The 24,951-nt window shown below is 56.2% G+C and overlaps 1 protein-coding gene across 1 annotated transcript in view; it reads right to left on the bottom strand.

Moving 5' to 3' along the window:
- Positions 1–24,951, bottom strand: part of LOC142044018 (uncharacterized) — a 98,470-nt gene that overhangs the window by 10,205 nt on the left and 63,314 nt on the right. Inside the window, exons 10-43 of the mRNA XM_075055965.1 lie at positions 20,797–20,835; positions 20,617–20,670; positions 19,737–19,790; positions 15,807–15,914; positions 15,016–15,069; positions 13,867–13,920; positions 13,692–13,736; positions 13,358–13,411; positions 12,565–12,609; positions 12,137–12,190; positions 12,006–12,050; positions 11,587–11,640; positions 11,128–11,172; positions 10,819–10,872; positions 10,016–10,060; positions 9,325–9,378; positions 8,763–8,870; positions 6,974–7,027; positions 6,588–6,641; positions 6,350–6,394; positions 5,662–5,715; positions 5,365–5,409; positions 4,579–4,632; positions 3,789–3,842; positions 3,529–3,582; positions 3,245–3,298; positions 2,834–2,887; positions 2,623–2,667; positions 2,264–2,308; positions 1,806–1,913; positions 1,513–1,566; positions 1,143–1,196; positions 869–922; positions 212–319 (exon numbers count right to left, since the gene is read on the bottom strand). Of these exons, the coding sequence (XP_074912066.1) occupies positions 212–319; positions 869–922; positions 1,143–1,196; positions 1,513–1,566; positions 1,806–1,913; positions 2,264–2,308; positions 2,623–2,667; positions 2,834–2,887; positions 3,245–3,298; positions 3,529–3,582; positions 3,789–3,842; positions 4,579–4,632; positions 5,365–5,409; positions 5,662–5,715; positions 6,350–6,394; positions 6,588–6,641; positions 6,974–7,027; positions 8,763–8,870; positions 9,325–9,378; positions 10,016–10,060; positions 10,819–10,872; positions 11,128–11,172; positions 11,587–11,640; positions 12,006–12,050; positions 12,137–12,190; positions 12,565–12,609; positions 13,358–13,411; positions 13,692–13,736; positions 13,867–13,920; positions 15,016–15,069; positions 15,807–15,914; positions 19,737–19,790; positions 20,617–20,670; positions 20,797–20,835 (1,956 nt within the window). The remainder of the gene's footprint in view (positions 1–211; positions 320–868; positions 923–1,142; positions 1,197–1,512; positions 1,567–1,805; positions 1,914–2,263; positions 2,309–2,622; positions 2,668–2,833; positions 2,888–3,244; positions 3,299–3,528; positions 3,583–3,788; positions 3,843–4,578; positions 4,633–5,364; positions 5,410–5,661; positions 5,716–6,349; positions 6,395–6,587; positions 6,642–6,973; positions 7,028–8,762; positions 8,871–9,324; positions 9,379–10,015; positions 10,061–10,818; positions 10,873–11,127; positions 11,173–11,586; positions 11,641–12,005; positions 12,051–12,136; positions 12,191–12,564; positions 12,610–13,357; positions 13,412–13,691; positions 13,737–13,866; positions 13,921–15,015; positions 15,070–15,806; positions 15,915–19,736; positions 19,791–20,616; positions 20,671–20,796; positions 20,836–24,951) is intronic.

The raw sequence follows: 24,951 nt of genomic DNA, 5'->3' as shown, positions 1-24,951 counted from the left end.
AAAATGCTGAGCACAGCCAAACAGCACCTCATCCAGCAAGGGGACTCCAAAGCATCAGCCCCCTCCTTCCCCAGGGGCACCTCAGCCTGTCTGTTGTCCAGAGCCAGTGCACCGGGCAGCACACCTTTCCCATCCCCATCTTGTCCCCATCCCCTGGCAGAGGATGCCGGCGGGCAGCAGTGACTGCCGTGGTGTCAGCCAGCACACGTACCTCCTTTCCTTGCTCCCCGGGCCTCCCCAGCAGCCCCTCTGGCCCATCGTCCCCTGGCTCCCCAGGATCCCCTCTGATGCCCGGAGCTCCACAGGTTCCTGCCTCTCCCTGGACAGGATGAATCATAGAATCATTTAGGTTGGAAAAGACCTTCAAGATCATCGAGTCCAACCATCAACCATGCCCACTAAACCATGTCCTGAAGTACCCCGTCTACTCGCTTTTTGAATACCTCCAGGGATGGTGACTCAACCACTTCCCTGGGCAGCCTATTCCAATGTCTGACAACCCTCTCAGTAAAAAAATTTTTCCTAATATGTAACCTAAATCTCCCTTGCCTCAACTTGAGGCCATTTCCTCTCATCCTATCAAGATGACCAGGATTATTCTTGGCTGTCTTTTCCAGCAGATCCTAGCTCTGCCTTCCATCATTTCTCACCATACAGCCACCCTAGTTTTCCTTGTACCAGGTACCCAAGCTTTGAGGGGACCTGAACCCCCCAACCATGCCCAGCAACATGAATCCCCCAGACATGAGCGTGCTGGGGGATGATTTTAAAAAGCCCCAGGTGGATTTAGGTGCCCGCCTGCCCCTGCAGGACCAGGCAAACCCAGCGCTGCCGGCGGTATCACCCCCAGCACCCAGCAGGAACTGACCTGCTCGCCTTTAGGCCCCAGCTGACCCTCTGCTCCCGGTCGTCCCGGTGGTCCCTGGGAAGAAAACACACAGCCCAGCCCTAGCACAGCTCATTTACCCCACATTGCACAAAGCCTTTGGCTCAGCTAATGCAGACACAGCTTTAACCTTCTGGTTTAGTTGAGGATCAGCAACTTCCTCCCTTCATTTCCCATTCCTGGAGAAGGCACGTGGGGAGAGGCAGGCTGGAGCAGCCCCAATCGAGGGAAGGACAGGGTTCCCCAGCTGACATACCTGCTCACCATCCAGCCCGCTGATGCCAGCTTCCCCAGGATCACCCACATCACCCTGCCAGAGGACACAGACATTAGGACAGGCAGCCGTGGTGGTCTTTCATGCAGGTCCCCCGCAGACCCCACTGCCCCGGACACCCAGCATTTGCAGGAGGGCTTGCAAGGCGCTTCTCCCATCTCGCACCAGACACATAAATCCCTATCCCACTGGCCAAAGCCAGTGGCCAAATTGGGAGGAGTCCTTGTCCCTACAGCCCTGGGGAGGAAACCCCATTTTGGGCAAGCGGAGCGAGCCCAAGGCTCTACCTGCCTGGGCAGTGCCTGACTCACGGGGCTGGCAAGGGGAATGAAATCACCTTCTCTGTCCTTACCTTCTCTCCTCTCATCCCTGGAGGCCCTTCAGGTCCGTTTGGACCTTCCCGGCCCTGAAAACAAACAACCCTTATCAGCAGCAATGCTTTGCCTTAACTCAGGAGGCCTTTGCAGCTCCTGAGTGGGGGTCTGGGATGCCCCTGCATGTCACATCCCCACGGGCAGAGAAGCCATGCACCAGCTTCTCTTTTCCTTCCCTTCTTGCAGGTGCTTTAGGGAGCTCCCCAAAAGTGTTGCACCAGGAAAATTGTTGCACCCTGTCCTGCTGGCTGTGTTGGGCATCTGCACTCACCGGGTACCCCGATGGGCCAGCAGCACCGGCCGCTCCAGGAGCCCCTCTTTCTCCTGCCGACCCAGGCTTCCCGGGGATGCCATCCAGCCCTCGCATGCCGGGAATGCCCTGCAAGGCCAAAAGGCCACTTAGGCATCCCAAAACATAGTGCAGGGTGCAGCTCCAGGGAGGGCAATGCCAGTGGGAGCCCTGTGCCTGAAGCTGTTGGGCCACCACAGGGTCTGCAAGGTACCACCTGCCCCTGGTGGGTACCGGTGCCTCATCACTGCAGGTGCAGGAAGGCACTGCACCCCATACCCAACTTGTCGCCACCCATGTGGGGTTTGGGTCATTCTCTGCCCCACAACGAGCCAGGGGACAAAGCTGCCTCCAGAGTGGGCACCTATCTTTCATCCCATCAGACATCGCCCAGCTTCAGCCTACAGAGCATCTCTGTAGGCTGCAGTTCTCCCACTTACAGGCAGCCCTGGAAGCCCTCGAGGACCTGGGTCTCCCACTCTGCCCTGAAACAAGAAGGATGCTCAGCAGCGTGGTCGTGGCAAGAAGGCACAGGGGACTCCAAGCAGGGTGAAGCTTTGCTTGCACAATCGCTGTGTGCCTGGGCCACCTCAACGGTGTCCATACAGCATCAGGACAAAACCAAGCCAGCAACAAACAGGACCAGGGTCCTGCCTGCTCACGCAAAAGGGTCCAGGATTCATGCTGCTAACGCTGTAGATAGCACATGGTATATATTGCGGAGTATTGCATATCTGCAGGGGACCACAGCAGAGGGAGCAGAGCAAGCCAGGCACACGGGGAGCACTGGGAGCCCTACCTGGGAGCCGGGAGCACCTCGTGGACCAGGGGGACCTGGCAGGGCCTGGGGGGGAGAGCACCATCAGAGCCCCACACTGCAGCCCTCACTGCTCTCCTCTCCCCAGTTTAGCCCCTTGATGCCAATGGCAAAGATTTCCCATTTTCCCATACCCAGCCCAGCAAAGGTGACCTGCTCAGTGCTTCTCCGGTGGGGCTGGAGCTGCACTCACCTTGGGACCAGCTTTTCCTGGAAATCCCGGTGGGCCTTGGGCTCCCATTTCTCCCTGTTAGGAGGCAAGAAATATTTCCTTTCCTCTGTATGTTTTAATGCAATAAACTCTTAAGGGGGAAAAAAAGCCCCAAAACCCCAAAACAACAGCTGCCTGGCATCTCACAAGCCACAGGAGTCTGGGCAGATGAAGTGCTGGAGAACCATCAGTTTGCCCAATGTGAGAGCCAGCTCTAGCTGTTCTCCTCCTGCCAGCCCTACAAGCTCCCTGGCATGGGTGATGGAGACCGTTCGCAGACACCACCCAAACCCATCCAGTGCGTTCAACAGCCCAACCCAAAAATGTTTCCAAAGCCTGGATTTCCCACCCCAGCGCATCCCCTAACTGCTGTGCCAGATTTCCCAGCCCTACCTTGTCTCCCCTGCGCCCCGGCCTCCCGCGGTCACCGGCAGGTCCTGGGTAGCCCTGGGGAGAGCACAGCGTTAGGAGGCAGCTGGGGCTGCCCAACAGCTCCGGGGTTTTGGGAGAAGGCAGCTGCTGAGGCTGAGCTCTTGCCCAAGGAGAGGCAGGACCCTGGGCACCACAGGAGCCCTGGTAGGACTGTGAGTGCCTGGCTGGAGGCAGTTGGGATAGCGGCTGCCTACGGGCAGGCAGGCAGCACCGTACCCCCCTCCGCAGGCAGGTCTATCACTTACATAGGTGCCAACAGGTCCTTGCGGCCCCTCCGAGCCAGGCTTCCCAGGCAGCCCCTGCCAGGCAAGACGAGGGCATTAACAAACCTCTGCTCCTGGGATGCGGGCAGGCATCTTCCCATCCTTTGCGTCCACATCTGAAACCACGGGATCCCCCAGGTCTCCCCATGGCAGCCAAGAGCCTCTCAGGGCTGTTCACCACCACCACTGCTCCAACCAGCCCCCCGGCATGCTTATGGCCCCCCCAAGCCCCCAGCTCTCACCTTTGGGCCCAGGGAACCCGGGTCTCCGTCAGGTCCAGGTTTTCCCAGAGACCCCTTTGGAAATATTTGGGGAGGAGGTGTCAGTCAAAAGGCTGAGATGAGACAAGCCCTGCCGAGCCACTGCTGCTGCCTGTGTGCTTATGGACAGGCATCACCTGGTCCAAACTGGGTTGCTGGGGACAAACTCTGCCACTGTGGCCCATCCTGGCGGTTCCTGCACACCAGCACCCCAAGGCTGGCTCTCTGGCAGGGCTGTCACTGGGGAAGGTGACGACACTTGCTCTCGGGGGTCATCACCATGCCCAGCTGTGAGCAGGTTCTCAGGGAGGAGCTCTTCCAGCTGCAGGAGCTGCTCTGGGTCTCCATCCCAGTAGGCAAGGACATGGGACTGTCCTCTCTGAACCTGTACCACCCATTTCCACCTGGGGTGGAGCAAACACTTTGATCTCCTCCCAGGACCCAGGACCACACTGCTATTCAGCCACCCAGGTGTGAAGGGTCCCCACAGAGACCCCACTAGGGTCAGGGAAGCTGCAAAGTCCCTTGGGCAGGCCGATTCCTTGGGGAAATTATTCTGCTCTTCCCTAGCCCCAGCTATTTCTGCCACTGAGACTTTTTTAATGTTTTTTTAACAATAAGTTAAGATCAGGTCCTACAGACGCCCTGATCCTCTGCCAGTTCCCAAGGTGGGAAACTCACATATCCCCCACCAGTGGGGCCAGCCCTGCTGACTTCCCACCTAAGAAAATGCAGAGTTCATGCAGAAGGAACATTTTTCTTTTTTCCTTACTATCGATCCAGGAGGTCCTGTGTGCCCGCGGCCCCCCTGCAAGCCAGCAAAACCCTGAAGAAAAGGGCAGAAGATGAGCGATGGAGGGAAGGCAGAAGGAGGAGGCATGGAGAGGCTCTCCCCTGGCAGTGCGTGGTCCGAGACCAACCCAAACCAGAGTGCAGCGCCTGGGGCCAGGCGCAGACGAGTGGCTCAGCCTGCTGAAGGTAGCGCTGGTGTTTTCCACTTCAAACCAGCTCTTTGGTTTCTCGTTGTTGAAGCACTGCAGCTGTGTGTGTACACGCACGCAACACCCACACTGCATCTAGACAGTGCTGTGCAATGCTAACAGTAAATTCAGAGGTGCGTCTCTTTGACCCAGAGCAGAATATTTTTCATGTTTTGTTTTGAGGGAAGTGCCAGATTTTATTTTTTTTCTTTTGCATTTCAGAGCAAAGGTAAACAAATATTAGAAATCCTGCAGAAGGGAAAGCTTGCCACCAGCCCAGGACTTGCTGCTGGACCTGTTTTGGATAGCAGTGCCAGGGATGAGAAATCATTTTGCAATAGCCAGTTCTTAAATGCACTGCCCCATTCCCTGTCCTTCACCCTTCAGCGTGATTCTCAGCAGATCCCTGCCTGCAGCTGCACCCACAGGAGCACCCTCTGACTGGTCTCGCTCGATCAGGGCCACCCACCACCTATGCCCCGTCCCATGGACATGCTTTTGAGGCACATCCCCAAGGGTAGAGAGCCAAGCAGAGGGGAAGACAGACAGAAATTGGACAGCTGTGCAGCTCTACTCACCGGTGGTCCCCTCCTGCCCGGGCTGCCCATGGTCCCTGGGGAACCCTGCAGGACAAGGCAGGTGATGATGAGGATGGGGAGGCAGAGGCAGCCTCTCCCAGTCCCACCATGCCAGCCCAGAGCCAGCTGATGCACATCATGGCAAGGCCCAATATGGTGTCAAGGTCTTGACCCAGATGGCCATGGGGGTGGTGAGGTTGGGAAGTCCCCCCCTCCATGGGGCTCAGCTCCCCTTCTCGATACAACCCACCGCCCCAGCCCTCACCCGCAGTCAAGTACAGAGTGTAGGATGGGAACCTGTGTACCAGGCTTTCCTTCTGCACCTTCTGCTCCTGGGATGCCCCGTGAGCCCTGGAAGGAGAGTCTCATCTCAGGAAAGCAGAGCCTGGTGGCAGGGTGCCCCCATCAAGGGCTCATCCAGCCCCAGAGCCTCCCTCCAGTATTAAAAGGTGGCAAATCAGCGGTGACACGGTCCCCAGGGTGCTCGTCTGGTCTGTATCGAGCCATGGGTTTGTTAGTGCACAGCTCATCCCTGCACAGCTCCTGCAGCTTCTCCCTGCTCCATTCCCCCCTTTGGATGCAATTGCTGGGAAATAACATGACTGTGGGAGGAAACCCATTCCCACCGTGAACACCTCGCCTGTGTTTTTCCCCCCTCTTCCCCAGCTATTTATTCTTGGCTCCTTCACCAAACACGACTCTGAATAACAGAGTTTTCTTAAAAAGTTGTTATTTCCTGAATTTTCTATGCTCAGGGTTAAGAGGGAAGTTGTCATGTTGGGCAGGTGGTTTGTCAAAACACTTCATGCAACATGCAAAAGCCTGAGCTGCTCGTCCCCAACTTATCCTGTGCAAATTCCCAAGCAGAGCCCAACTCTCTGATCTGGCTGCATCCCGGGATGCTGCTCCCCAGGAGCTGGCTTCCCCGTCCCAGTGCTGCCGGCACCATGCACCAGCACAGGGACACAGGTCATCTGCTACTCACAGGCAGCCCAGGGACTCCGACCAGCCCACGCTGACCCACGCGGCCCTGGAAAACAGCAAGCATTACGAACAGCATCCTTCTGCCAGGAATAAAGTGGCAGATTTGGAGGCAAAGCTGGTGCTTGAAGATGCCACGGCTCAGCCCCAGCACATCCAAAGCCACCCAGTGAGGGGTCTCCAGGGTTATTTCAATCTCCCACGGCCAAAGATGCTACAAGTACCAGCACCCCATTAGTTACCCGGGCTCCCCGTGGTCCTGGGGTTCCCTTCAGGCCATCAGGTCCTCGGCCTCCCTAAAATTCACACAAAGGGAAACAGAGTCATTTTAGGCAACCTTGCAGGTCTCCCCAGCCCCTCCATCCTGGCGAGCACTGAGGGGACTCATCCAGCCACTGCCATGTTGGCAGGTCAGTGCACAGCCATAGGGGGTGCAGGGATGCCATGGATGGGGAGGGGGGCCAAGAGGCTGGGGACCCTCCCCAGGGGGACATTGAGATGCTGTCCCTTGGGTGCTGGGACACGTGCTGGACCTCACAGGTAGGGTGGCCGCATCCCTGCCCTCCACGCGAGGATGAGGGCAGCCCGTAGGAAACCGGGGGACGCAGCAGAAAATGCTGGTGCTGACCTTGGGTCCCTCACTGCTGTTCAGCCCTGCTGGGCCGATCTGGCCTTCTTCCCCCTGCCAGGAGAGAGGAGAGGAGTCGGCCAGGGCAAATGCAGCCTCTGATCCTCTGCCTGCTCCCCCAGCTGCGGCAGCCACCATCCCCCTGCCTCGAGTAGGGGAGAAACGCAGGGACCATGGCTGGAGGTGACGTTAATTAAATGGCAACGTGACCTGGAGCAGCAGTCGAGTTTCGGGGTGGGGATGGAGACTTTCCCCATCCCCCAGGATTATAAAATTGGCCAGAAAAATAAAAGCTCGACGGGTTCAGTGTTGGCCCAAACCAGCACAGTTGAATATTTCTGTGTCCTGCTGATCAAATTAAAGGCAATTCAAAGGACTGATGTGCCGAGGCTCCTGCCTGCTCAGTTACAGCCCCAGCAGGGCAGGCACAGCCTGGACCCCTGCTCCAGACCGATGCGTGTGAGGGCAGCACTGCTTGGCTGGGTGGAAAAGGCACCGCCTGGCAGTGAGATGAGTCGTTCTGCGTCTCCATCTCTTGGAGAGGTGGGAGGATGCGTTTCTCATCCTGAAAAGCAAATGTGAGAGCAAATCCAGGCAGGCATCCCAAAAGCCCTCCGAGGGGGAGGGCATCACACTCAGGGGGATGCTGCAGAGCAGAAAGGTGGGTGGGAAGATATAATCCCGTCTCCTGAGAAGCTGGAAACCACTAGAGATAAGCAGCCAGCCCGGCTTCAGTTCCCAGGTTGAAATATCGATCTGCAGCTGGGTTCGTCCATCCTGACAGCTCGCTCAGATCACACGCTGCAGGAAAAAGCCCTTTAAAAATTGTGCCTTGTTTCTGTGGCTCCTTGAGCGCTGCTGTGCTCGGCTCTGGGGAGCTGGCGAGGGTCGGGGCCGGGCAGCGTAGCGGGTGAGAAGCGGGGCAGCTGGCTGGGCAACCGCAGCCCTCCGGAGCTGCCAGCACAGGCTCCAGGAGGCAGAGAGCCCAGCTCAAGAGAGTGATCTGTGAGCCCTGTGCTCTCAAAATACCTGCGAAGGGTGCTGACCTCAGCAGGGACCCTGCAAAGATGCTTGGGCAGAGGCAGCTGGGGAGGGCTACCCTCGGACCTGCTGGAAACCCCCTGCCTAAACCCGCTCTCTCCTCGCATCGCTGAACCCACCAGCTAATTTCGGGTCATTGGTGGGGGCACAGCCGGCGGGGTTTGCAGCAGCTGAGTCAAAGCTCTGTGGGTGCCAAGTGCTGCGGTGCTGGGGGCACCTGTGACCCCGAGGACGGGGGCTTTGAGCAAAGCTCCCCGCAGCCGAGCAGGGGCCAGCGGAGCCCGAGCAGCGCAGAGGGAGATGCCGTTAGAGGGCTCCCTGAGCCCGCACCAGTTCCCACCGCCCCAAGGAGCGAGGAAATACCAGTACTGCTGCCAGGTGGGCTTTTGGCTGGGGACAGCCCGGTGCCTTCAGCCCGCAGGAGGAGGAAGAGGCGGCACAGGGTGGCAGAGATGCCTGGGATGCTGGAGGGGAGCTGGGATTAGGAAGCGGGAGAGAGGGAACCTAGAAATCTGCGGTGCCTGCGCCAGCGACAGTGCAACGCACGGCTCTTGGGCAGGCACCAAGGCATGCTGCCCAGCGCCCGGGCTCAGGAGCAGGCACGAGTGCTCACCCTGGGCAGGGCTGGGGCAAGGCAGCACTGCCCACACTGCCTGCATCCCTCAGGGCTGTCCCTTCCCCACACCACCCACCTCATGGCATAACACTGGGCGCACAGGTATCCCACCGCACGACAGCCCGCACTTACGTCTGGTCCTCGGGGCCCCGCTGCTCCTCGGGGGCCGGGAAAGCCCTGCAAGCCGACCTGGCCCCGAGTCCCTGGGGGCCCTTTTGCTCCTCGTGCTCCACGTGGACCCTTGGAGGAATAAGACGCAGCACGTCACAGCAGGGCTTGCAAACAGGAGGGACGGCCAGTGCCGGGGGCTTCCCGACCCGCAGGCAAGAACCCCCTGGAGAGCCCATCGCTTGCTGCCCTGGCTCTCCGCACACCCAGCCTTTGGCATGGGGCCACTCTGGGTGAACACCCCACGACCCCCTCTCTGAGAGCACCCCTGGGGCACCAACAATGGGGCAATATAACATTTTTAAACAGCCAAAGCAAGACGGAACAGGGAAGGATGGATCAGGGCTGGCAGCGTGGTGGGATCAAGCACAGCCTGAGCTGCCCAGCTGTCACAGTCCCTGAAAGCAAATGCCCCTGGGTCCCTGGACATCCACACCGCGCATCCACCAGCTGGAAAATAGCACATTTGAACAACAGAAGAGGAAGGAGCTCAATGAATCTTCTTGCAAGCCCGGGTACATGGTACCTTGTCTCCTTTGGTTCCCAGGTCTCCCTTGGCTCCATCTGGACCTCGACAGCCCTGCAAGAGCAGCAGAGGTGGAGGGTACACCCAGAAAATCACATTATGCCACTCTACAATCAAAGCATGCTATGATCTGATTTTGGCATCAAAGAAAGTTAGTTTTGCCCAATTTTGATCAGAGCTTTCCTCCCAATGGGCCTTTTGGAGCTGGGAGCAGGTACATGCTGGATCTGCTCCTCATGGCAAGGGGGCTCCAGAGCTTCTGGCTTCATCCACCACCAAACCATTAGTGCCCCCAGCACCCCATGCCAACCCCAGCCCCAGCTCCCTGGCAGGTAGGATGCCTGCAGCAGCTGGTGGTGGCACCCTGGCTGCACTGTCCTGATAGCAGCACAATGATAACCGGCACCTTGTCCTCATTACCGTGTTCCTTAACACAGGCTAAAGCATTCCCACTTCCCTTGTGCCTCCCCAAAGCAGATGATATCTTAGGTCACGCTGCCATGTCTGAAAGCTCCTCTTATTACAGCAAGGTGAGCCCAAGTGCAGCTCTGCCTTCCCAGACAACTGCAGTTGCCACCTATTCAAATGTTAAGTCCAAACACAGGCAAAGAACATAAATCTGGTGCTTTGGGCTGCTCTAACATGGCTCTCCTGCATCTCAAGCAGGGATGGCATGGGTGCTGTTACTCACCCACTCTCCTTGGGTGCCTTTTGAACCTGGCAGGCCAATAAACCCCTTCAGAGAGAGAGACAAAATGCAAGTTAAAAAAAATAAAAACACAAAGGAAAATATCACATGCACTCGTGGAGGCTGATGACCCTCCCACACTACAGGGACGGGAAGATGCTGATAAATGGGAGACACCAGTTTAGCTCCACAGAGTTGCTGATGATGATGCCATGGTGGGATTTGCTCCCCAACAGGGACCAGGGAATGCCTAAGCCCTCCCAAGGCTTCTTAGCTTCCAAAATGCACCATCCACATCCCACCCTGCATCCCTCAACCCTTTTGCAAGCACCAGTTTTCAGCTCTGCATGTCAGGGTTTCAGCAGGAGAAGCAAATGTGCCAAGGGCTGTGCTCAGGTGGGACACTGTGGGTCAGGCAGGAGGAAGGCCAGGCTGCCCCGGCCTCCTTACCCTTTGGAAAGGGCAGCTCAGCACCCAAACCCCTTGGGAAAAGGGGTGCACCTAGTTGTGCACCAGGGAAGGGATAGGCAGGGTTGGGGCATCTCTGCTGATAAATCCATAGGAAAATAAATAAATAAAATCAAGGTCCCCGCAAGCAGCAGAGTCGGAGGAGCTTTGGAGTTTGGAGATGATAAGCATGGCCATAGGGACGTGGCCATCATCCCCACCAGCCCTTGTGCCACAAACCCCGTGGGAAGCTGGGGGTGGCAGGGGGGAGCAGGGCATTCCCCTGCAGTGCTTTGGGGGGGCTGTGAGGGGAAGGATGAGAGCACCTCGCACTCAGCCACCCGCTCCCATGGACTTACCCCAGGGCCCTCCTGTCCTGGCTGTCCCCTCAGCCCGGGGACACCGTCTGCACCCTGCAAGAGGAGTGCTGGCATCGGTTCGTGCCACACTGGGCAGAGACCACCCAGCCCCACCGTGTCCCCTCCCCGGGGCTGCCAGGGACCTCCAGGCTTCATTTGTGAAGTCTGCTGCAAGCACTTCCCCCCCTCTTCCCTCCGAAAGCAGGGGCAGGGACTCGTCACCCCACCTCTCAGGTCCCTCCAGGGAAAGCCCTCAAGCCCGGGCTTCATCCCCACCAAGGTCAAAGCGAGCCAGCAAGAAGCTCTTACGGTGTCTCCTTTGGGACCAGCAGATCCCTCCATCCCAGCTGGACCCTGGGGAAAAGCAAAGGTGGGAGGAGGTTTGGGAGAAGAGGGATGCTGCTCACTGTCCTGCTCTCCGGATGAGACCCCAGCCCATAGGAACCCTGCCCAGCCCCCCAGGAGCTGCCCGTCACATTCCAGGGACTGTGTCCCCATCAGCTCACCCTTCCCTTTGCCCCCCCTGCCTGCACGTCCTGCCCAGAGCAGGGGCTGCAGCCAGCAGCCTCCCACGGGACACGGCCCTTCCCACCCACCAGCTTTTGGGTGGCCGTAAAGACCCGCAGGGTCAAGGACATCGCAACCATTTGCAAAGAACATGGGGGACAAGTCCCAGCAGCTCCTTCCTTGCTCAGCAAGCACATGGAAGGGGGGACACCCACACCTTGGAGACATGGTGGGCTCTGAGCCAGGACGGCACCCGCTTACCTGCACGCCCCTGGGGCCAGGGGGGCCGCGTCTCCCCTGCAAGCCCTGCGGTCCCTGCAAAGCAGCGGGGGACGAGGAGCTGCTGTTAGAATCAAATCCCTGCACACATCGTGCAAAGCCTGCAGTGCAAAACCTCTCCTGGGAAATACAGCACTGCTGAGGAGCTCCAGGGCTCCCAGCTGGCCGGTGCGATGGGACCCCCCTGCCACTGCAAGGGACACAGAAAGGATTCCCACCCCCGTCTCAGCCTCTTTGCAGACTGTGGGGTGGGTTGAGATCACAGCCCAGCTGCAGGAGACCCCTCTGGGCTGGGTGGCCCTCGGGACACCCTCCCCTCCCAGCACCCCCACCAGCTCTCCCAAGACACCCCACGACCGTGAGGTTTGCTCATCCCCCGGTGCAGGTGCCTACCAACGTACCTTGGGGCCCCGGGGCCCGGGCAAGCCAGGAGGGCCCATTTCTCCCTGGGGAGACAGCGGGGAAGGGACAGGGTGAGTGCAGTGGCCAGAAAATCCCAAATAGCAAAGGAGGGGAACCGGGGCAGACCTACCTGCGAGCCGTTGATGCCTTGGCATCCGACAGATCCCGGCTGGCCTGGCTCTCCCTGCAACGTGAGAGTGTGCTCAGCCCTACGGCCACATGCACCATGCAGGAGATGGGACGGGGTCCCCCTGGCATCTCCCATGGCAGCAGAGGCAGCCCTGGGCTAGTGGGGATCCTGGGGAGGGCTCTACTGGTGTGCATGAGTTTTAACACCTCTTGTCCTTTTGCATTTTTTCGCCTGCGTTGTAAGCAGACACATCCTTTTCAGGTGTAAATCAGCACAAGGGGTGAAACTAGGCAGGACATCATGGCATGTCCCAGCCTGCCCATGGTGGTCCTGCTCTGCTCTTGCTGCAAGACAGACGGCAGCAGCTGCCCCAGCCCAGCCACCGCCTGCATTTTAGCAGCAGTTTGAACCGAAAAGCTGCAACTTACCGTAGGGCCGGCAGGGCCTGGGGGACCCACTGAGCCACATTCTCCCTAGAGCAGGAGAGAACAGATGCCATTTTTCTAGCCTGTTTTGCTTTGATTCTCTCCTTTTAGTCTTCACAACCCAAATTCCCCCTTTTCTTCACAACAAGCATCAGCTACTTGATGTCTCTTTGAAGAGCTACCTGGCCAGCCCCTGGCTCCCCCGCTCCCTTCGTGTTGGAGCGTGCTTCCATGCTCCACCACCAAACCACTTCAATTTTCCTCTGCAAACCTTTCCCTGGGTGGGATGCCTCCCAAAGATGTGGCAGCAGTTAAGCTATCAGTGTGCTGAGAGCAGCATGGAAAAACCCAGGTGCTGTCAGCCTGGGATTCATCTCAACTGAAGGTGGTCACCTAAAATAAACCTCGATGCAATGTGCTCTGCAAAGGCTCATTTCTCTTCACCACCAGCCAGGAGAATGCGCTGGGATGCAAACATTCACGTGGGAGACGTTGGAGGTGTGGGGAGGCTCCTGTCCCCAATGTGCAGAGGGACAATGTGACTGGTTGCTCTGGGGCAGTATGCCCATTAACAAGAGCCACCTCCAGGACAAAGGCACAGTTGTAGTTTAGGTCCAGCTCTCAGAAAAAAAAAAAAAAAATTAAACAAGGATTTTGTAAGTGAACCACAAAGCGGTGCCAGTGACCTGCAAAGCCCAACTCCTTCGTCCTTGGACCCATCTTTCCAGGGGGGAGCAGCAGGCTCCTGCACCTCTCCGGGGAGGGCTGGTGACACAGAGAAAGCAAAACCACTCACCTCCGGCCCCACGGGACCCTGGAAGCCTGTCACACCCTTCAGACCCGACATCCCCTGGGAGAGAAGCCAGGAGCGGTGTGTCAGTGAGGTGCCCGCCCCGAGGTGCTCACCCCAAGGTGGCGGCAGCCTTTGTCCCTTCCCTTGCAGGAGGATCGGGGAAAACACAGAGACCACGAGGGCTTTGCCCAAAGCCAGGAGAAAGTGGGCTGGAGCCAGGGATGGAGCTCAGGGCCATTGCGGAGAAGCAAAGGGGTTGGCCCAGGAAAGGGGATGGAGGGAAGGAACAATCCCAGCACGGCAGGGCGAGACACCCCCGCCTTCCCGGTTAACTCACGTGAAGCCCAGCAGGACCTGGCAGGCCATTTTCTCCCTTCACCCCCTGGAAAAGCCAAGAGCAGCCTGAGCGATGGAAGAGAACATGATCTGGGGCTGGGGGGCCGTGGCAGGGAAGGAGCAACCCCCTGCCAGACCCAGGCAGGGCTGCGAAGAGCAAGGACAGACACCCTCACCTTCACTCCCTTCTCTCCTTTCTCCCCAGCTGGTCCAGGGTCACCCAAGAAACCCTGAAATGGGAACAACAAGGACTTGTGAGCCGCAGCTGGGCCATCAGGAGTTGAAACGGGGCTGCTGCGCCCCAAAGGACTGTTGGTATGGTGCAGGGGGATGGGGACCCTCAAGCTCATGCTGAATGAGGCAGCCCCAGAAGAAAAGCCTGGCTGCTTGTCCCCAGCACAGTGCCACCCCATTGTGGCTACTCTGCTCCTGTGTCCCAAACTAGTGTTGCACCATGCCACATGCAACGGTGACACGGAGGTGTCCCAGTGCCCGCAGAGCTGGGACGGGGCTCTCCACGGCTGCGCTGCACTGGGTGGCAGGGCCATGCCCATCGCCTGTGCCTTGGAGGACACCATGGTGCCCTGAGCTGCACAGAAAGGCAGTAAGGAAGAAAAAAAAACCTTCGTGGGCCCATGTGAGCGCTGCAAAGCTTCATGTGTCTGCAGCTGCCGAGTGCTCAAGCACATCTGTCTGGATGCTGGGACCATGCTCCCAGGCAAAAGGGTACAAAGTACGGGCCACAAAAGATATATGATAAACCATATAGGGCTGCTGTTTCGAAAAGAACAAATTTGGTTTCAAACACCCCAGTGTGATCAAACCTCAGAGGACCCCAAAATCTCCTGGGCAGCTCTAAAAATTTTAGCTAACACTAGCCTTAAAAAGACTGGGTGGGAAGAAAAAAAAAAAAAAGGTGACAAACCACTAGCATTTGCTTTTTTATGTACATTTTGTATCTTGGCTGACCAACCCCTGGAACAGCCTGGAGAAGAACCACAGTGACATGCACTAGCAGCCCCCCCTGCCCCTGGACTAGGACAGCTCGGAGCACAGGGCACTTGCATAGCTGGAGGCTGAGCGGGCACAGCGGTAAGGGCGGCCTCCAGCCAGATCCCGCACAGCTGGAGGGTGGCAATAGGGCATCCCACACCGAAACGCAACCTCAGCCTGGGGGGGGACATGGGTACCAGATGCTGCTGGTGCTATACCAGTGAAACCAGTAACGAAAAGCTCTTACTGCTTGGCGTTAAGTGTACGTGCTGGGACTGGCACCAAATCGTGCTCACAGCACTGAGCTGCTAAGTAAGTGAGAGCCAGGTTACCTCTTCTCCCTTCTCGCCAGCCAGCCCCCGGTCACCCTGGAAGCCCTGCAGTCCCTGGGGAGAGGGAAGAAGGAGCAAAGCAGACAGTGAGGGGCTGCCCAACACTTCCCACCCATCTCCAGCTCCAGCACCGCTCCCCACTCCCCACCACGCTGGCAGCTGCTGCCTCCTGCCCACAGCCACCCCGGTGCAGACTCCCGGGGGACTACTGAGAGCCCTAAACCTCTCAGCATGGTCCAGTCCCTGTCACCATCCTCCAAAAGCCCCCTGAGAAAGCTTCCAAGCTCAGGCGTGTTGCCTCTATTCCCCAGGGACTGCTGCCAGGGGTCTGGAAAAGGGCAGGGACCGTCACACCAAGTGACTGGCTTCATAGCTTGAATGCTATCCAGGCAGTCCATAATTGCTTTCATTTCTTTCTCTGCCCCCCCCCAGTTATTTTATTCTGTAAAAGCAACTAGGAGGTTCAGATGCAGAATTGCAGCCCAGCCCTCGTGCTCAGGCCCACCACAATGCAGGATCTGCAGCACTCAGGTTATCCCAGCTGCACCTTAACACACATGTGTGATGTTCTAAAGCCCTTTTATTTGGGAAACATGAACCTTGAGGCACTAATCCAGGACTGCGTGGGTTTGTAGACTTAGGAGGAATATTTTAGTTAAAGGGTGCAAGTGAACATAAAGAGCAGCGGCATTAGGAGCTCCTTGTCTCCTGCCCAGGGCTTAGGGCTGCAGCTTCCCCACCCCAACACTGGCCATGCCATGGCCCTGCTTGCCTGCTTGCCCGTGGCTCACCTGCTCTCCCGGCAGCCCCCATGGCCCAGGTTTGCCATCCAGGCCAGGGAAACCATCCGACCCGGGGTAGCCTGGACGTCCCGGCAAGCCCTGGAGCCCGGGTTCACCCTGGGGAGAAAAAAGGCAAGCATGGAAAATTAAAAAATCCACATCATTATGAAACCAATAAATTAAACGCTCAGCTCTGCCTGCCTCGTACTTTTGCAGCAACACCTGCTAAACACCAAGTACCTCGCAAGGATACTTGCCAAGATACGGGGAAGGCTGGCAGGGGAGAAGCTTTGTGTACCCAGGTGCTGCAAGCATTGGGCATGTGGATCTGCCCAGGCTCTCCGACTGAAACCGCGGGACAGTCGCAACCAGCGGCCATCCAGCAAGAAACACAGCAGAAGGCAAGGAAGAAGCAATGCATTAAGAGAAGGTCAAGTGAAAGCCCTCTGCATCTTCTTCTTGATTCTGGGGCTTACGTGCAAAGCCGTTTCTGATGCTTTCCCACATGCAAGAGCCTGAGCAGATCCTCTGGACTGGGCATCACCAGCTAAAGCTTAGGGGCAGCTTTTTTATGCCTTAGCTCACTGGCAATTCTGAATTAAGGCAGGATAAAGAGCAGTCTGGAACAAAGACATTTCCCTTCAAATCGCTTTGATTGGATTTCTCAAAAATTTTGGAGCATTTGGTCAAGTTCAAAAACTGGACTTTGTTTTAGTTTGTAAAGTCAGAGTTTGAAGGAAGGGCAGAATGAAGCATCTACCTCAGTTACTTCTCAAGTGAAGAATCAGGTTGCAAAAATAGAAAAGCTTGTTTTGGGGAGCTGTGCTTTTCCATCTCCCTCCCCCAAGGGCCTTAGCATCACACAGCCAGCCACACACATCCCCCATGCTCATTAGTGGCCATGCATGCTTGGGGCACTGTTTTGGGGTTTTGGTAGCGGGGGAGAGGCTGCAGGGGTGGCTCCTGTGAAAAGCTGCTAGAAGCTTCCCCAGGTAAGAAGGGGAACCTGCAGTGGGTGAGGAGATGGGAATGTGAGAGAAACCCCTCTGCAGACACCGAGGTCAGGGAAGAAGGAGGGGAGGAGGTGCGCCGGAGGAGGCGATGTCCCTGCAGCACCATGGTGAAAGCCCATGGTGAGGCAGGCTGTCCCCCTGCAGCCCATGGAGGTCCACAGTGGAGCAGATCTCCACCTGCAGCCCGTGGAGGACCCCATGCCAGAGCAGGGGGATGCCCCCAAAGATGGCTGTGACTCTGTGGGAAAGCCCACGCTGGAGCAGTCTGTGACTGAAGAACTGCAGCCCACGGAAAGGACCCACATTGGAGAAGTTTGTGGAGAACTGTCTCCCACGGGAGGGACCCCACAGTGGAGCAGGGGAAGAGCGCGGAGTCCTCCTCCCCCTGAGGAGGAAGGAGCGGCAGAGACGAGGTGTGAGGAACCGACCCCAATCCCCATCCCCTGTTCCCCTGTGCCACTGGAGGGAGGAGGTGGAGAAATCGGGAGTGGAGTTGAGCCAGGAAGGAGGGAGGGGTGAGGGGAAGGTGTTCCAAGGCTTAGTTTTACTTCCTCATATCCTTGTTTTGATTTGATTTGTAGTAAATTAAATTGATTTTGTTTCTTCCCCAAGTTGAGTCTGTCTTTTGCCCGTGACCGTAACTGGGGAGTGATCCCTCCCAGTCCTTGTCTCGACCAACGAGGCTGCCTTTATATTTTCTTCTCATCTCACCAGGGCTGTAAGGGGGAGGAGTGAGCGAGTGGCTTCGTGGTGCCTTGTTACCGGCTGGGCTTAAAACTACGACAGGCACCCAGCCCAAAAGTCAGCATTTTTGCCCCATTCTACATCCAAGTCCCAGCTTTGGGGAATATTTATTATTATTTGCAATTTTGCAAGAAAGAGACCTGGACTGTGATGTACCTCTGGCTGTGCTCTGTGGCAGGCAAGCCAGAGCAGACGGGCCAAATGCAAAACAGATCATGGGCAAACCCAACACAACCATGTGCTCAGGGGCTGATGCAGGTGGATGAACTCCATCCTCTTCTTCCTCACCCCTGCTGCCATCCAGTCAGCCTCCACAGGCAGTGAGAGAAGGGAGCGGAGACCTGCTGGAACCTGAACAGGCATCAAAGACCTCTTGGGCCAAGGTCCAGTAGAAACATGAACCTTAACAAAAACCACCCCAGGCTCGTCAAGAGCTGAGTCCAAAATTGAGTTGGGTTTCCCTGGTGGAAACCTGCCACACAAAGCCTTTGGCAGATGCCAAAGCAAGAGCAGGAGAGCAGGGGGCCGGGGACTGGGCTGCGGCCGTGACACAGCCCCCCAAACTGAAGACATCAGGCTTGCAGATGGACTTGTGATGGGTGGAAAAAAATTGCTCCTTTCCATTTCTGTGCTAATATCCCCCCTCTTCCCCAAACTGCTGACTCCCCTCACAGTTCCTGTTTATGTGAAGATAGAGAATAACTTTGGCACCTTTTGGCTAAGCTAAGCTGACAGAGTCCAGTGTTTACACTCAACCGGCTTAATACAGTCAGTGACACCTTCCAGATGTTGGCAGCTGGTAAAACACTATCCCTGGGGTGAATCCTTGATGCAAGGGAGTGGGGCCGGGGTGACAGGACGCCTGGCAGCAGGACGTGTGATGGAGAGCAGATACACAGCGCCTGATGATGTAGCTGTGTTTCTTGCCCAAGATACTGACTCTAACTTTTGCCATGAGCTTTTGGGACTCAAAGGTTCAACACAGCTGCCAGGAACCAGTCTGTTTCCTGCTGGCCAGCCCATCCAAATCCTCCTTCAGCATCGATCCATGTAAGCCCAGCCTGTCCGTGGCTCCTCTTCTCAAGCCAGAGGGAAAGCCACCCCAATTTTGGAGAGTAAGACACAATGACAAAGAAGATGGCAGAAGGAAAGAAAGGTCATTGCTGAGAGGGTGCCAAGGGGACCACGATGCTGTGGTTAAGGTCTCTGGGGAGAGATGCTATGCAGGACGGGAAACACTGGAGGGCTGAAGGAAGACGATTGCTCCCGTAGATGGGTGAACAGGGAGGTGAGGAGCAGCAGGGGTGGGCGCTGCTGTCCCTTTGAAGCAGCCCAGCAGCAACCAGGACAAACGAGCAAAAGGCAGGGAGGTGCTGGGGGACACCCATGAATCGGCTCTGTTGAGAGGGACAAGATTTGGGATGCACCAGCTCTTCCCACGAGGGCTGGGTACCAGCGAGCACGGTTGGGAGAGCAGGTGGAAAGCTCCAGCAATGCTGGGAGATTGGGACATCTGCTTTCCCTTTACCCATGGGGCATCCAAACCCCACAGGCAGCTGTGCTTGCTTGGTCCCAGGGGAGGTGGCTGGGTCCCACGAGGACACACACAGCAGATCCTATTGCGAAGCACAGGCAGAGCTCACGCATCCCGTCAGCCAGAGCTGCGGGGAAGGAGGTGGGTGGTTTCCAGAAGGTCACAAAAGGACAGAACCATGCCAACTTGTGTCCACCTGCCTGGGAGGGCATTGGGTGACACACGGCAGAGTCCAGCACCCAAAGGGACTGTGCTGAGCAGTCACTGAGCCCAGGCACCTGCCAGAGCAAGGTGCTGCAAGCACAGGGCAAGAGGACCTGCAGCATGGACTCAGTCAAGGGAACGAGCCTGTTGTGGAGAGCCACCCCTGCCAGCCACAGCAAGGTCCCCAGAGAGAGAACTGGGGCATCACCTCCCATGACCCTTCAAACCAGGCACGCATTTCCTTGCACTTTCCCAAACTGGCAAACCTGACTGTTACAGTTCTCCCTCACCCAGCGCTCCAGGGTTTGATCCAAGAGGGGCAGGGTCTTCAAGGGTCCCCAGAACAGCCCCAAGGGCACACTTAACCTCTCCAAACTGGGCTCTCCCCACAGCCAAGCCCCCCACCCTCCCCAGGCAGGCATCCCCGCCAGCACCCCCACTCACCATGTACCCCCGCTGGCCTTTCTCACCCGGCTCCCCCGGATCTCCGCAGGGTCCCTGCACACAAACGGGGATTGAGTCAACAAACATGTTGCCCCATCCTGAGAGCAGCCCGAGCCTCGCAGAGGCTGTCCTGGGCCGGACAACGAGCAATGCACAGAGGCAGCCTCAGGACGGGCAGAGCAGGAGGATTCACATCCCTCGGCACACGTGTCGCCCTGCCCGCCTTCGCAGGGTCAGCGGCCAGGGCAGGTTTGGAGGCAGCAACAGATCTGGTTCCCCATTGCTTTGGCGTCCTACGGGAGGTCAGGATGAGGCGTTTTGCCTTTGTTTCTTTTGCCTCATGGTGCTGCCCTGTTTGCAGAGGCCAGCCAGGGCGGGAAGCATCACCCAGCAATCCCAGGGGCTGTGTGGGCACGGGGCTGCAGACCCACCAGCCTGGGGCTGGCCCCACACAAGTACTACATCAGCTGTTCTCTGGCTTGGTTTTGTGCCTCTGGGAGGGATCCACATGGTCCCTAGCCAAACACGGGGGCAGGAACCCGATGCCCTGGGGAAGATAAGCCAGCATTGTTCAGCTGGCAGAGACAGAGGGGCAGGGGCTGTGTCTGCCAATGAAACCCAGGGAGTTAGATATCAAACATCACCCGGGTTTCGGTGGGAAGCAGACAAGCAAACCATTAGGCTTCTTTGAAATCCAATCCCAAGGCCCTTAATTACAGCATGCCAGAAGCCACCAGGCAGCAGATACTTTTTGAGCAGCCCAGGACTGTGCAAGTGATTGGGGACATCGATTCTGCAAGCTGCCCCAGGCCAACCGGGGTGGCAGTGGGGCCAAGCAGCACCCAGCCGCAGAGGGGACACCAGGGCTTTTCTTACTTACAGGTGCTCCTGTTTTCCCTGGATGCCCTGGAGGGCCGGGGGCTCCGGGTTTTCTCTGGATTAAAAAGAGAAACGTTGGTAAAACAAATCTCACTGACTAAGTGCTTGGAGAGAGGAAAACCCAGTTGACCAAGCCGAGAAAAAAACAAACCACAGAAAGTTGCTTAACAGCAATACTCACCGGCCAGCCTGCATGTAGAAGCTGGTAAAAAGATGATTGCTGAAAGGAGAATGGGAAGGGGGAAGCAAAATGTTAAAAAACACCTAAATCCCTTTTTGCTGACTTCAAAGTCTTTTTCCTGTTGCTTGGGAAGACACAGCAATGAAGCAGTCTGCCAATTAATTATTTTTTTTTATACTATGTGTATGCAAGTCACAGGACAAGGCTTAATCTGAGGACAACATGCAGGACATAAGGAACTGCCGTCCTCATTAGCGAATGAAGACAGAGACCCCATTACTGAAGTTTGCTGAAATTCAGCTCCCCCATGGATGCCCTAGCAGCCTTGGGACACCAGAAACATTTTGCACATGGAGAGGTTGGAAATATGTTCTTGGTGAGCTCAGGTACCATCATATTTAGCCCAGGTTGGACTAAAACAGCTGTTTCAACACTGCAGTTTGCCCCAAGTGGGAAACCTCATCCCAACCAGCCCCATCTGAAACCCCAGATGAGGAGATCCTCCAGCAGTCATGGCCGGCAGGCTTTCTCCTCACTGCCTCTAGCAGCCATATCTTTCGTGCACCTCCAATTTTTAGAAGACCAGATGACCACAAAGAGGGAAAAAAACCCACCCAAAAGCCACAGGGTGGGCTAATCCCATTGTAGCCACAGCTAACCCCATGGTATTTCAAAGCCAGCATAAAGGTCCTAAAAACTCACGGCACAGCCTCCTCTCCGCACACGTCCAAGCCACGTTTCACCAAGTTGTGGGAGATGCCCAGGAAACAAAACAATGTCTATCTTCAACTACCGGCCATCCTCCTGGCCTCCCAGCAGCACAAACCACAGACACTCAGGAGGACGCAAACCCCACCTTTCCTGCTCCTCTTCCTTCCCACGGTGAGCCCAGACATATGGTCCAGGCAGCTCCTCCAAATCCTGGTTTGCATCAAAGGCTAAGAAAAGCCCCCCCTCCCCCGTTCATCATCCCAATCCCAAGCAGGATTCCCACATGCTCCCCAGCTTCAGCCTCAGAGGTGCCAGGAAACCCCCTCCTGTTCCCCCCTCCAAAGATCTATCCTCCGATACCAGAGGAGAGAGAAGGGAAAAAGCCAAGGAACTCATTAACGAAAATAAACACAGACCTTTCAACATATGGAAATATTTCTAATAATGAGCAGGGCTCTCAGGGGCAGATGATGGATGGATGCATTTAACTAGCTCTAACGCTGCACCAGGCATCTCGGTTCCTTTCAAGTTGATCCCAAATTGATTACCACGAGTGAACGGGTGCAGTCCCTGCCAGCCTGCCAGGGCCAGGCCATGGTCCTCTTGTCCAGCCAGTTCTTATTTCCCTCAAAAGCTGCTCACAAAAACTTTTTTGGGCTGTTGGAGCATGGCCAATGCTTTTGCCTTGTCTTGGGAATCAGTGAACTCAGATTCACTTGGGACAGGATATTATTTCATTAGGCTTCCAAAAAAAAAAAAAAAAATCCAACCTTTTAAAAAGGGGGGGGCGAATCTCATAAGAGACGTGAACTCGTATTTCGGAGCACCAGATGCCAAGGGGAGGGGAGAGAAATTAATTGCCTTCTGCAATTTCAGCAGGAAATAGTCGGCACTTTGCTCGCTGCAGCTCTGGTCAGCAGGGAGCTGCGTGACGGGTACAGGGATTGTAAGCAAGCGGAGGGGATGGAGGATGGGGAGTGATTGCCGTATGGATCTGTCCTCCTGTAAAACTCCAGCCTGAGAGCAGGGCAGAGAAAACCCTTCCGACAGCTCTGCAGGGAGCAGGTCATTCCTTGCAACACGGTCTTGGCCACCCTCCCCAGGGTGTCACAAAATGGTGTGCACGTTTCATCCAGGTATTAAGTAATAGAGTGAACCTTGCCATTGAATTCTGTGAAGTCATGTTTTTATATGAATTCCTATTAAATCATTTTTCTTTTGCTAATAACATTGGAAGTGATTCTTTAAGCGTTCCAAACCACTCCATTTCATGACACAGGGCCATAAAGCCACGCAGGCACAGAACTGCATTAGCTGCTGACCTTTCAGTAGCAGGAAATCCCTAAAGGTTGCCTCCTTTTTGCATGGAACAATATTTTCTTTTGCTCTAATGTTACCAGCCCTCATTTCCCAGCCTGACCTCTTGCTTTTAAAGGTATTGGGAGAGATAAAGAGATAGGACTCTAGCGCTGCAGATTGAGCTCCCTAATAACTGAGGGAGCTCTGGTTCTCCTTCCTCCTTCCCTGGCTTCTGGGACTCCACCACTACCAAAGTCAACACTACCAGAACAAGACACCAACGGTTCCTATCCCTTGAGTTACACCAAGACAATTTCTTGGCAAACCCAATGTCTGTCAACATGTCATGAACAAAAACGTGGGACAGGGGCTTGGGGCAGAATCACGGTGGTCTTAAGCTGTTTTTGCTCAATTGCCATGAACAGCAAAGGCTTGTTTCACCAGGAGGGATGCTCAATAGCCTTTCCTGCTCCTAACAGCCATAGCGGCTCTGGGACAGTCACTGATGTCCCTTGCTTTCCCGGTCCATCATTCTGCATTGCATCCCCTGGCCTGAGAGGTGGCTTCTCTAACTTGCATTTCCAAAAGCTGAGCCAACAACAAACCCCAGCAGGCCAGGATGTCCCCGTGCAGCCCCCAAATCACAAGCACTCGGTTCACAAGAGCAGCACTGTGCGAAGCCACAGCATTTCTCCAGCCCCCAAGTAAGTTGTAGGAGGCTGCAGAAGCAGACAGCCCACCCCGTTCTCACAGCAGCCAGCACTCCGCTTTTCACCCCTGTGCTATCTCAACAAAGATTAGCAAAACCCAGCCCACGGCTTTGCACTCCCGTTTCCTGCTGCCGAGCAAAATGCCGGCACTGCCGGGGTCATACAGCCACAGACACAATAGCCCAGCAAGGCTTTTGGGTGCCCCACGTCATCCTTGCTAGACACTGCCTTCCCCTCGAGATCGGCACTTTGCCAAAAGCACCGGGCCAAGTGCCAAGACACAAACCCCCTGGGAGCCTGTGGCCAGGGCCCCGGCAGCCTTCCAGCTTCGGCTTCCCAAACCAGACAAGACTGTCTGCTCCCTCCAGTGTTCCCAATGCCTAAGCACTGAAGGTGGTGGTACACCAAAGAAATCATGGTCTACGGCAACATCCATAGGCATGAACGTTTCTGCCTGCAGAAGAACAAAGCCTATGGTCCCTTTCCAAATGCAGGCAGGAAAAAAAAATGCAATTCTGACTGAGTGTGCAGAGCAAAGAGCGTCAGCAGCCCTGCAAAGTGCTGTAGCCATGCCCTGACACAACAGGAATTGATTATGCAGATGTCTACCCCAAACACCCTGGGAGGAAGGCAACTGCCCTGGCGCAGACATGGAGATGCTCTCTGCCACTGCAGGCTTCTTCCAGCCAGCACTTCCAGCTCGCTGTCCTATCCTGATTTACTCTGGTCTCACAGTGTTTGCCTGCAATGGGTCCTGTGAGCATTGATAACAGCAGAGCACCTGCTCTAGAGCAGCAGGAGGACAGGAGGGCATGGAGGTCCTCCAGGTCAGCCAAGATATCTCCCAACGATCAGCTCTGCTGCATTTCCCAGGAGGAATCTGATCTCCTCTAAGGCAGGTATTTATCTTCTGCAGCTGCTTTGATCCATTCCAACACAAAACTGCAAGGGGCAGGTCTGGCCCAAGGACTTCTGGTCGGTCAATCCAAGCTCAGAGCCAGACCAGCACAGGGCCACTCTCCACCTTGTACCTCCTGCCAGCATCGTCCCTTCCTCAGGGTGTGCTGTGCTGGCAGAGCGGAGGTCCTCCTCACTGTATTGTCTCAACAGCATTAAAGGCATTTGCCCTGGAGCAGAAGGTGCCATCACCCCTCTTCACAAATGAATGAGTTGAAGATAAGTCAAATGTCCTGCCCAAGGTCATTAAAGCTTTTAGAGAGCCTGAGCATTGAGCCTGGCCTCTCACCGGCCCATTACTCTGCCTGTTGCACCAACTTGCCTTGCAAGCCACCCTGCCCAGCATCTGCTTTGAGCAGCTGATATCCAGACAGGCTGCAGTCCCATCAGAGGGACACTGCAGATGCAAAACCCAGAAAGCATCCCTGCTCCAGGGAGCTCCAGCCCCAGGTTGGTAAGGTGCCTAAGACAATTAGAA

Source organism: Buteo buteo, chromosome 23 (genome assembly GCF_964188355.1).
Source record: "Buteo buteo chromosome 23, bButBut1.hap1.1, whole genome shotgun sequence".
NCBI lineage: Eukaryota > Metazoa > Chordata > Aves > Accipitriformes > Accipitridae > Buteo > Buteo buteo.
The sequence above is the reverse complement of the archived record's forward strand: the minus strand, read 5'-3'. Positions and strand labels throughout refer to the sequence as shown.